Source organism: Panthera uncia, assembly GCF_023721935.1.
Source record: "Panthera uncia isolate 11264 chromosome A3 unlocalized genomic scaffold, Puncia_PCG_1.0 HiC_scaffold_12, whole genome shotgun sequence".
In the NCBI taxonomy this organism is placed as follows: Eukaryota; Metazoa; Chordata; class Mammalia; order Carnivora; family Felidae; genus Panthera; species Panthera uncia.
The window spans coordinates 39,583,749-39,595,557 of NW_026057579.1; the positions used below are offsets into that span (position 1 = coordinate 39,583,749).

The window sequence follows — 11,809 nt, forward strand, 5'->3', positions numbered from 1 at the left end:
TACAATATGATTGGCGGCATTTCCTGTGCTGTACCCTTTCATCCCCAGGACTTATTTATTTTATAACAGGAACTTGTACCTTTTAATTCTCTTCATTGATTTCACCTGATTTTGTAAAATAGTATTTAGAAGGAAAGAAGCTGTATAAATTTAAAATAATATGTGACTGAGCTAATTTCTTGGTTTTTTTACCACAGCAATTTTTTTTTTTTTTCCAAAAGCAGTTTTACACCAAATTATTTTACAACAGAGGCTTCACGCGCTCCTGCTGTTAGGCGGGTCTGGGCTCCTGCACCCCGGGCCAGTGCTGAGTGCCCACAGAGGGAATTTTTGTCACTAGGCGGCGCTCCTGCAAGAGTCACCCCCACTCCAAGGGAAAGGCAACAGGGAAACAAAATCCCATTTCATCTGCCTAAGAACTGTTTGGTATGAGTTCTCTCTCTCTCTCTCTCCTCTCTCTCTCTCTCTCTCTCTCGTATATCTTAAAAGAAACGTTCACATTTTAGTCACAGTGCTTGCCAAAAAAACAACACCCTATTTCCTTTTAAAGAGAGAATATAAACACATCCCCCCAAGAGATGCGGGGGGGGGGGTGGGGGTGGGGTTTAAATGATCACATTTTAGTATCTTCTGCGTCTATTCTATTTACCCGGGGCTCACTTGTGTTCCGGAGGAAACAGAACTAGTGAAGGGAGACAGAGACAGAGACAGAGACAGACGGAGAGACAGAGACAGAGACACACGGAGACAGAGACAGGGAGATAGTGACACAGAGACACACAGAGTGACAGAGACAGACAGAGAGCCAGAGAGAGCAGAGACACGGAGAGACATGGACACAGAGACAGAGAGACGTGCCCGGAGACCCGGACGCAGGCAGAGTTTTGGGGGGCCCGCCCCGCGACCCCCCAGGCCGGCCAGGGGTCCGCCCCCGGTGCCCCTCCGCCCCCCCTCCCCCCGCCCCGCGGCATCTGTGCGCAGCGTCCCAGGGCGCGGCCCCGCGGGTGGTGGGGGCCCTTAATCCCTGTGCGCCCTGCCTTCGGGTTCGTGCAGAGAACACCTTCCCGGTCGCATCGCCGACTTGGAGGGCGTCCAGCTCTTGCCCAGAAAGCGCCAATAAAATGGGAAAGCGCGCAATTGATTGATAATACATTTTACAAGAAAAATATTACATTGTTGAAGCCTCCCCAAAGCGCCTGCCTGTCCCCAAAGAACCCGAACTTTCGGAAGGACCTGGCCTGGGTGGGGGGGACGGTGCCCCGGGGGCTCCTGCGGGCGTACGCGAGGGAGGGGGCGCGCGGCGCGGTCCCCCGAGGGAGGGTCCCGGCAGGTGCGAGGCGGGGAGGGGGCCCCGCGCGTCCCGCCAGGTGCACCCCGAGGTTCCTTGCCCCCGGGGCTGCCCCGCCTGGGACGGCGCAGGCCTGCGGGGTCCCGAGAGTGGAGCCCCCAAAGAGGGCAGACGCTAATCGACTTATTAAATGTGAGGCGATCAGGCAGCTCGTGTTTTAAGCCCAAGATCCACATTTAGACAAAAACAGAGCCGAGTTCCTGGTAAAGGCGTTTCTTCTCATCCTGTGACAAGTGACAGGAACGGAGGGGAACAGACTGGGGAGGGAGGGGGGCCGAGGGGCGGAGGAGGGGCGAGGGAGGGGCGGGGGAGAGGGGAGAGGCGGGGAGGGAGTGCAGGGTGGAGGGAGAGGGGAGGAGAGGGGCCTGGGGGGGGGCCCGGACGGGGTGGGGAGACAGGAGGGGGCGGCAGGGAGGAGGGGGGGCGGGAGGGAGGGGGGTATCTGACGAAGATCCGCACGGGGGTTCGAACACTCGAGCAGCTTCTAATTAAAGACCCTCGCGGAGCCCTCGGGGACCCGCCTGACGTCGGCGCGGGGATAAGAGGCGGCGGGTCCAGCTCCCGGGGCGGCCGAGCCACCGCGTCTGCGCCCCGCGCGTCTGTGCGCTCCGCCCGCCAGGTCTGCGCGGGGCATGGAGTAGCGGGGCGCGGGGACACGCGCGGGGACAGACGCGGGGACAGGCGCGGGGACAGACGCCGGGACAGTCGCGGGGACAGACGCGGGGACAGGTAATCCGGCCGTGCTCCGACGCGCAGGTGGACTCCCGGGCGGCGCCGGCAGGTGTGGGCCGGGGGTTTCCCGAACCCGACCCTGCGGGCGGCTGGAGTGGGGGTCCCTGGACGGGGACTCCTCGTCGGGGTTCGGGGACGTCCGGCCGGGAGGAGGGGGCGACGCCACACAAAGGCGCCGCTGGGAACTCGGGCGCGGCCCCCACTCGCCGGAGGGCGCGGCGCTGCCCCAGCGGGAGGACCCCAGTCCACGGGCCGAGTCCTCCCAGGATCACCCCTCACTCCCTGCGGGCCGGGGTCCTCCCGGGGTCCTCCGGTCTCCCGTGGGCCGGGCCCTCCCGGGGTCCCCCCGTCTCCCGTGGGCCGAACCCTCCCGGGGTCCCCCTCGATCCCCTCGGGCCAGGCCCTCCTGGGGTCCCCCCGTCTCCCGTGGGCCGAACCCTCCCGAGGTCCCACTCGCTCCCCGCGAGCCGGGCCTTGCCGGGGTCCCTTCGTCTCCTCGTGGGCCGAGCCCTCCCGGGGTCCCCCTTGCTCCCTGCGGGCCGAGCCCTCCCGGGTCTATCCTCTCCCCCCCCGCCGCCCCCCCCCCGGTCTCCCCACGGTCTCAGAGGTTAAGAAAGTTGGCCAATGTCTCCCGCAGCCAAGTGCGAGCGGAGGTGCTATTTCTCCCGAAAGTTGGGACGGCGGGGGCAGGACCCGGGGCGGGGGCGGCGCCCCGAGTCTCAGCTCCCGGCATCTCCGCGCCGGGGCCTCCGCGGGTCCCGGGGACATCGCGTCCCAGCCGCCGCCGCGGGCTCCCATCCGCTCGGGGTCCCGGGGGGGGCCGCAGCCTCGGGCTCTGCCTGCCCCCCCAAACCCCCGCCGACTTTCTTTCCCGCCCCCGCCCCCCACGCCCTGCCCCTGCAGCGCGCGGATCTCCCTGTGGCCGAGCGAGCGAGCGCACGATGCGCGGGCCGGGACGCCCCCTGCTCCTGGGGCTGCTGCTGGTGCTGGGGGCGGCGGGGCCCGGGGTCGCTGCGCCCCGGGAGGCGGCCGACGGACAGACCCTGCTGCGGCTCATCGCGGAGATCCTGCAGGAGCTCCGGAAGGGCCAGGCGAGCGAGGCCAAGAGGCTGCAGCTCGCGGGCCGCAGGGAGGCCTCGGACTCCGCGCTGGACCCTGAGGAGCAGCGAGTGGGTGAGTGCGCTCCCGGGGTGTGCGCGGGGCCCGGAGGGCCCGGGGGTCCGGGGCGGGGCCCGGGGGGATCCGGGGCGGGGTCTGGGGGGGTCCCGGGAGCCCCGGGTGGGGGTGGGGACCTTCCGCACGTGTGCGGGTCCACCGCGTCTCCGGAGACACTGAGTCGTGTTTGCTGGGAAATACGGTCCTGGAGAAAACGTGTATTTTAACAGGATAAACCCATTTCTGTTGTTTGGGGGAAAACAACTAGACAATGTGTTTTCGTAAAGAGAAGCAAACGGGACTTGGGTGACCGACAGCCCTGCTCCGCTCCAGGCGCGGGACCTGTTGCCCAGGTCGGAGCTTGGCACAGAACTGTCATGTGTCACTTCGCAAATGGAAATACTTTCAGCAGAGCGCTTTCAACTGAGGCAGAAGTGCTGCGGAGCGGCCCCCCCGCACCCCCGCCAGAGGCACAGCCTTCCCAGAGTGCCTGCCCCCTGGGAAATTTCCAAAGAAAGCTTGCGAGCTTTTAATGCTTTCATGACACAATTAGGTCAAGTGTGATAAGGTCAGTTTGATAGAGGCTGACGTTCAGACCAAGTGGGCAGGGTCCGCAGGGAACGTTTCCCCCGACCAGGAGTATCTGTGAGAAAACAAAGTGCAACCACACGCCCTCCTAGCAAAAGTTACCACCCAGAGCGGACGAGTGAAAAAGCAGAAACCAAGCCTGGAATCAGAAAGAGTGTCAATGGGGCACTGCCTGTTCCCCGGGTGAAAACTGACAGCTGTCTTTCCCCCGGAACTTTACCTTTTATCTTATAAACGGAGTAAATGGCTATTTCCATGCATGTACATCAGCCTTGGCAACAGGTGGTTTTGAAAGCATTTAGTCCTTTTCCTAACTAGATACCTAGAAAAAGAGAAGTTTCATGACATTGTTTTTGGTTGCTGTTTGAAGGACTGGGTTTTCGTTTTAGAACTTTGAGAGCTCATGGGATTTGATTCCCAAGCTCTCCAGAATGAGAATGTCTAAAGCGATTTGCTGCGGGAAACTAACCGCCACCCACACACATTTCTTCACCCTGTAACTTTGCGGTCACTGTCTTTTCCATCAGGGCAGAGATCAGACAAATAATATTGAAGCTTTGTGAACAGTTAATAGTTTATCTGGAGAAAAAACATGTCCCTGATTACAAGTCTTCACACAGCAATCAAGGGGGCTCTGATCAGCTTTATCTAGTGCAGGGTAACCTGCACTTTCCAGCAACTTTCCTCAACTTTCGCTTAGGTCACGTGACAAAAATGCTTCTCTCAAGCGATGCAATAATTACCTCCTTTCCCTTCAAACAGAAATCGTCCCTCGAGATCTGAGAATGAAGGACAAGTTCCTAAAACATCTCACAGGTAAGTGTCCTCACCCCTCCCCTGTGCCCCATCCCTGGCGCCCTGCGAGCCTCATGACATGCTTCTCCTTCCATGTTCCAGGTCCTCTTTATTTCAGTCCAAAGTGCAGCAAACACTTTCACAGACTGTACCACAACACCAGAGACTGCACCGTCCCTGCATGTAAGTGACAGCATCCGGACGGCTTTGGGAAAACCAGCACATGTAGATACGATTCTCATGTCCTTCTGTCTATACAGTCCCCTCCTTCTAAATCTCCTGTGTGCGAATATATTTCCCCCTCTTAACTGTGGAGTTAGGGCGAGCAGACCATAGAAGAAGGTAACTGCGTTCTGTAGCAGCTAGTGCCAAATGGAAAATTATTTACATTCGCTGGAATTAATCACCTCTTGGAACCGGCTGAGCTCTTCCATTCACATTCTTGTTTTGTATATGAACTCTGGCATGATGTCTGTGTTTGTGTCTACTCAGTATGACAAACGAGCTCTAAGAACGAGTTGCTCAGATGACTAGGGTGTAGTTCTGTGCCCTGGGGCATGAAGAATCTGTGTGGGGCCCCCTACCCTGACCAGAGACTTCCTTGTTTCCGTTAGGGATTATAACCTCATTATCTAAGGAAGGACTTCATCGCTGTTTCAAACTTCTGCTCTTCTGGCCGGCCTCTCGCTAACCCACAAATGCAGAGTTCGCGCCTCAATCTAGTGCTCAGCCATAGCTTTCTGATCATTCGTCTGTAACAAAATGTATTCTATTTCTCCAAAAGTGGCTGCTAGTGCTCCTCACAAAACATAGAGTGATGACAAGTGACTTAGGAGCTAGTGACATCTTCGTTTGTAGGGACTGCACCTTGATTTCATGTAAGGCTCACAGGAGGGAAGTGTGCACACCAGGTGTCTTACTGGCTGCTTTCGGAGACTGTCCGACCAGACTTTCCTGCCCTGCCTTCAAAAGACAAAATGTAAACACATAAGCCACTTTACAGGCAGTGGAAGTTTTTTTCTGCTTAGGCAGCGAAGTTTGCCCCAACAACAGAGCTGCCAGTGTGGAGGTCCCCGTCTAGGCACGCGTGACGCGGCCAGTAAGGCCAGGAGCATCACCTGATGCGGGAGGCTCCCTGTTGAGGCGGCGGGTGACGCCGTGGGCCTCACGGGCTCAGCCGAGGCAAGCAGCACGCGGGCACGCAGCTCTGACTTACCTTTCCAGCCCTGTCTCAGCCCACCCATCGTCCAGGCCATTTGCAGCTGGCACGTGTTCTTTTCCCAGTTCTTTCCTCTGAAACGGCATCACCTTCTGTTTGAGAGTAGTTTAGTATTCCAGGGACCAGAAAACCTTCTCGTTTTTATTGTTTAAATGTGTGTATATTTTTATATTAAATCCCATCTTAAAATCACAGGGTCACAGGTTCTAAATTTGCAGATGGCCTCTGGGGCGGTCACTCCTGATCTTTCTTTCATTTATGGACGCACAAGCAGACGACCTGCTTCAGTTGCTTGCGCCCTGACACAGAGACGCCACCGCTTGACCTGAGGACACAGTGTGTGTCCACACCCACTGCCTCCTTTGGCTCAGAGCAACTCATCCGTTCTGCGAGGTGGCCGTCAGGGTTCGTCACAGCTCCTCTGGGAGGCGGGGGCGGGAGGCACGAAGCCCACAGACGCGTGCACTGGGCGAGCGGCTGCTTGTGCCGATGTGACTTGCACCTCTCTCTGCCCACACAGAGCTGGAGAAATGAATCCTGGGAGGTCAGGACTGAAAGGAACCAGAGCCGTCTTACTCAAAGTGTGGTCCCGGGAGGGGGGGGGCTCTTTGGAAGAGCAGAACATGAAGTTTCTCCAGACTGCACCCTCATAGGACCCCCAGATTATTTTAGGGTTGGAGAACATGTGGGTTGGTGGGAGGCGGGGGTGGTGGTCAACCTCATGGCCTCTAGATGTGCTGCAAACGGGAGCCCTTACCTTGAGCGCACACAACACTGCGTGCACGTGTGCTGTATTTGGGAGCACTGCATCGGAGACGACTTGGTGTGCGGGGGAAGAGGAAAAAAATGCCAGGAACCCAGATGCCCCAGCCTCCAGCTGTTAGACCTTTCTTTTTTTCCCCCTTTGAGCACAAACTATCGTGTCCTCTAAATATTTAAGAGCCGTATTTTTAGGGGTAGGTTAACCGCTTGTCCAACACGTTGTGTAAATTCATTGTTGTCAATTTACTTGTTTATCAGAATTTCAGTTAAGAGTATGAATTCCTCCATTTCTAAGTAGGATTTTGAGACTCTTGAGAATTTATAAACTGCTGTAGCTTTTCCACAGAACTTCAAGCTGAGGAAAGCCCTTTACGGCCATGGTCACTAAACCTCACTTGGTCCTTCTGAGGTAGCACCTATGGAATAATTTAATAGGAAATTAAGTGAGATATTATGGAAAATAAGCCTGTACTCAGAAATTAGCTCACTGCTTCCTTCTGTTATCCAGCCCAGGTCTTTCTGCTTTGTTACTTGAGTTTTGACCCACTGTCTTTAAGTAAGAGGGTTTTGTGTATGATGAACCCAGGTGGGGACCCAGCCTGCACATGCCCTGGAAGGAAGCTGCACAAAACCAAAGCCATTTTGAGGAGCTTGGGAGCCACCGCAGGAAGAAAATGGGCAGAAGACTCTGCATCTGGCCTCCCACACGGCTTCCCGTTCCATTCATCTCCTGCCCTGTGATGCTAAAGCCCCTGAAATACCATAAAAGATGAAATCAATGACTTAGAGCCCATGATTTCACATGACAGTCTCCGTATCACTTCCAGGGAATTCAAAATATTTAAAGAAATGGCTTTAGCAGCTGATATTCTTGTTAAAAAAAATGCTCTAAGGGTTGCTGACGTAACTGACAAGGGTCTGTGATTTATTTTCACTACAGACTATAAAAGATGTGCCAGGCTTCTTACCCGGCTGGCTGTCAGTCCTATGTGCTTGGAGGGATAAGGTAAGCCGACCACAGAGTCACTGGCACACACACCAAGGACCGGAGTCCGGTTTGCGATGTGAGAAATTCATGGGTGTTTAGAAACACCCCCCCTTTGGCCTAAGTAGCCTTACTTTGAGTCCAGTGACACTCAGAATATCTCCAAATAATGGCCATCAGTGTAAGGTACCCCGGCCACCTGCACACAGTACCCCAGGCAGCTGTTGCAAATTTTTCCCGTGAGGGCTCAGTTGGCAGAGTGTTAACTGGAAACAAAACCCATTAGTGGACTAGTTTCAGCACGTTAGTGCATAAAACAGGAGGCACATCTAAAATCATGCCTGTTCACTTTTCGGCTTTCACTCATTCACTTACACTCATAAATGAGTGTATGACTAACCATATCCATGCAACTTTTATAGACATTATCTGGCAAATGTTTGAGTTGGAGTCTATCATCATGCCAGTTAGCTTATAAGGAATAGCCAAGAATAACTATTCTCTTCATATGTTTCTTTCATAGGCTCCAACGGTAAAAATATAAATGCACATCAAGACCTTATGAACTAAATTTTTTACCTTGGCCTCTTGAGGGCTGATGTGCGACCTGTAGCACCAGCGGTCAGCCACACAGATGGCTGAAAGGGCTTATTTTCCTGATGCAAATATCGTGGGTTTCAGTCGCAGAATCTTACATTCACCGTGTGTCTTGTGGGTGCTGGGCATTTCAGAAGCCAAGTCTACCCGCACCAGACATGCTTCTGGTCCTCACATGGCTGTTCCCAGACAATTTATCTGCTGTCCAGAAGCATTAATAAAAAGGGGGTAGGATACTGTGTTTGTCCAGGGTTACCCTCATTTGTCTTGTGTGAGGGGAGAGAAGTCCTGATGCTCGCTGTGGAAAAGCCGGTGGTGATAAGTTAACGTCCAGACAGTGCGGAGTGGCTGAGCCAAACCTGGGAGCCGGGACTGGCCAGGCAGGCACAGTCAGCCCTGTCCCCAGCACCACGTTGTCCCTGCCAAACACCCACGGTAATGAGAGGAGCAACATGGGGGTTGGGTGGAGCATGGGGTTGATCGGGGGATTACGAGGCCACGTTTTGTGCTGGTTCACTGACACTTGTGTGGCACTTTGCACTTGGGGAGAAGGAAAAGCATGGTTTTGAATGCCAGAGCTGAGAAATGTCATGCCCTAACTTGACCTCAGCTTCACTTCCGTCTGAGTCCTATCTGGTTTCTTCCACTGCCCACAAGGCACACAGAAAAGGCTTCTTTTTAAAGCAGTGGATGGACTCTCCTGTCTCTGCAGGTGATATGCTCGGGAAGAGGATGTTGTTGTTCGTATTAGGCCTTGCTTCATAGTGAGACCACCAGTGTTTGCAGAGATGAGCCAGGCACGTCCTTGGAAAACAACTTCCATTCACTTAGGGGTAGGGAGACCAAATGCCCTGTGGCCGTCTAATCAGAAACATGCTCCCGGTCTCTACACCCATTAACTGTGCCCCCCCACAGTTGGTTGCTCCTAGAGGGGCAGCAGGGTGTCCTTACTAGAGCAAGAATGACTGTCGCGACCTAGGGAATGACGTGGGTGTGGAACTAGAACCGAGCGTGGTTCGACCCCTGCATCAGTCCCGGGATGGGCATGTCAGGGCTTTGGATACTCATGGCAACACCGAAAAGGGAGGGAGTCCTGGCGGGAGGAGATGTGGTCTCGGGAAAGGTGCTGATAGTTGATGCACTTCCCCACCCTGACCCACCGAGTCAGGGTCTGGCTGGATGGTGGGACAAGGGAGACGAGGATGGTGTGTGCCCACAGGTGTGATGCCCAAAGGCCACTGCGCCCACTGTCACACTTGTCACGGCTGTAACTGTGTTCATTTTGGTCAAGAAATGGGTAAAGTTGGAAAAACACAGACATTTCTGCTAACTATAATTTCCTAATATTTTTTAAAGATTAATTTCTGATAAATTCCAGAAGTTTTAAACTGCAAGAACAACGTTGGTCACAACAACGTAGACAGGCAGGGCCCTGCGGGTTGGGCGAGGACATCAGTGAGACACAGGAGGGCACTCACAGGACACACACTCCTGGTCAACACAGCTGCTCTGGTGTGGAGGAAGCGGGGCTCAAACACCTGTCTTCTGCTGCTGGCAGCTGCACGGGATGGACACGGCTGCAGAACAGGGTTCCTCGTCCGGCTCCAGACCGAAGCCTTGTCTTCTCCAAGGCTGAGCCTGGAAGTAGCCAGTGTGTACGGGGTCCGAGCACAGGGACTCTTCACGTTTGTGAGCTGAGCACAAACCCCCTTGCCTCCTTCTTTCTGAAGCTCATTAACTAACTGATCCCCTCCAGCCAAAGGGAAACCACACGCTCCCAGCCACTCTCCCTCATAGTCAGAGACCCACTCGAGACCCTCCCACACACACTTCATCACCTGGTGCTGCAGCTCAGGGAAGCTAGAACCCTGAGCTCTGGAGTGTTTCCAAAGAAATGTAGTTCTGAGCAACAAGGACCTAGTTCAGTCTACAAAATGCAGCCTACTTTCAGTAACCCTGAAGCTTACCATTATTTTTTAAATTAACGAATGATACACCAGTGGTTCGGGTATACTGCATGGAGTGCTAGAATAAAGAGTTTATTCTTGGTTATCGGTTTTGCAAATGCTCATGAAGATGGAAGCGTGAAGGCCAATCGACCATGTCTCAGGACTGCCACCAACTGTCAATCGGTGTGGTGGCCCCAGTTACCGAGCACTTGACAACACACACATCAGGAGTAAGGACTGTCTTCAGACTTTAACAAGCGTTTGGTCGTATTTAGGGAGGTTTTCACCCCTTAGCACAGTAAGCATGTAACAACTGTAGGACCCGGTTATTTTCCACAATAAATGGACTATGCTTTTTGGAACAGCGAAATATACATACATGCAGCCCTTGATCCCTTGTGTTTATAAACACATTATGTTACATAATTCAACATCTAGGTCTTCTAGAAGCGCTAAATGTGGATGGTTATATATGAAACCAAATGTTTTTCAGCCGTGAGCAGAGGGCAGAGGGACGGCAGCCCATGAACCATGAGAAGTGCCTTGGGAACCAACAGGGGACAGAACCTACTACCTTCACGAACACATCCCCTTGTGAACAAGAGATTTATTTTTGCAGACAGACTCTTCCATAATTCCTTTAACTTGAGTTGTGTATGTCGACACTGTTGGCAGATACGTATTCAGCAAATCAGCGTACCTGACGTTAATACTGGCCACTTGTGATTCTGGAGAAAAAGAAGGAAGGATCCACGTTTGATGAGCAGGGCTACAAAGTGACAGAAAAAGCAATTTCCTTTTCCTAATTAGGTGAAATCTCAAAGAATATTTCTTTAGAAACATAAACAGAATCCGAAACTATATTTTCATACAGCATATGGTATGATTTAATATTTTTATTACTTTTACAATTAAATTCCCAGAGTATTATTTGGAATTGCATGAAAACCCACAAAAAAACGTGTCACGTTTTGGAGACAGTGGAGTGTAAATCTGTGAACATACCAGGCTCATTTCATTTGTCCTTTGTACAATAAATGTAAGATAGTATCCAGATATTGTGCAATATGTAAATACTGTAAATGCTGAACCAAGTAATAAACAGTGTTTATTATAATGAAGTCTTAAAAGTGACTCTTCACCTCTGACGAGTTCACTGGTGGGAATTCATGATTTACAGACCTATGAAGAGATTGCAACACTGGCAAGAATGTCATGGAATACAAAAGCCATGAATACATGAAGTGGGAAGGCTATGGATTCTTGGAAGGGACAATTAAATTGACTTTTTTTTAAGGAGATGCTACTATGGAACCGTGGCACGTCTTAAGATAGAGCCTGATATGGTGATGAGTATTTAATAAATATTTAAATAAGAATGCATTTCCCGCGTGACATGGTAATCATGAAAACACTAAGAGGTAAGACTTCCAAGTGGCTCTAGATTTTTACAGGTGATCTATTTTGAACGAATGATTGCATCCAATTTAACACAACTGAAATCAGCAGGAGTTTCTCTGTTCACATGACTTCTCGCCTGGATACAGCCATAAGGACAAAGTAGACGTGAGTTGTGGGATGTGTCTGAGGTTCATATTTAAGATACGTATTCAAACGGTAAAGAAACAAACTATACGGATTCATTCATGATCACGAAGGCACAGAGTATGAAATTACTT

The 11,809-nt window shown here is 52.7% G+C and overlaps 1 protein-coding gene across 2 annotated transcripts; it reads left to right on the forward strand.

Annotated features, from left to right (window-relative positions):
- Positions 1–1,811: 1,811 nt before the first annotated feature.
- On the forward strand, positions 1,812–11,246 carry ALKAL2 (ALK and LTK ligand 2). 2 transcript variants are annotated; one of them, XM_049652622.1, is made up of 5 exons: positions 1,812–2,077; positions 2,984–3,253; positions 4,586–4,639; positions 4,721–4,801; positions 7,186–7,533. In XM_049652622.1, the coding sequence occupies exons 2-5, from the start codon at positions 3,022–3,024 to the stop codon at positions 7,338–7,340; spliced, it is 522 nt and encodes a 173-aa protein (XP_049508579.1). In that variant the 5' UTR covers positions 1,812–2,077; positions 2,984–3,021; the 3' UTR covers positions 7,341–7,533. The 2 variants fall into 2 exon arrangements, with proteins under 2 accessions (XP_049508579.1, XP_049508577.1); XM_049652620.1 differs by lacking the exon at positions 7,186–7,533 and adding exons at positions 7,540–7,605; positions 10,624–11,246 and having other exon boundaries at positions 1,992–3,253.
- The last annotated feature ends 563 nt before the right edge of the window (positions 11,247–11,809 follow it).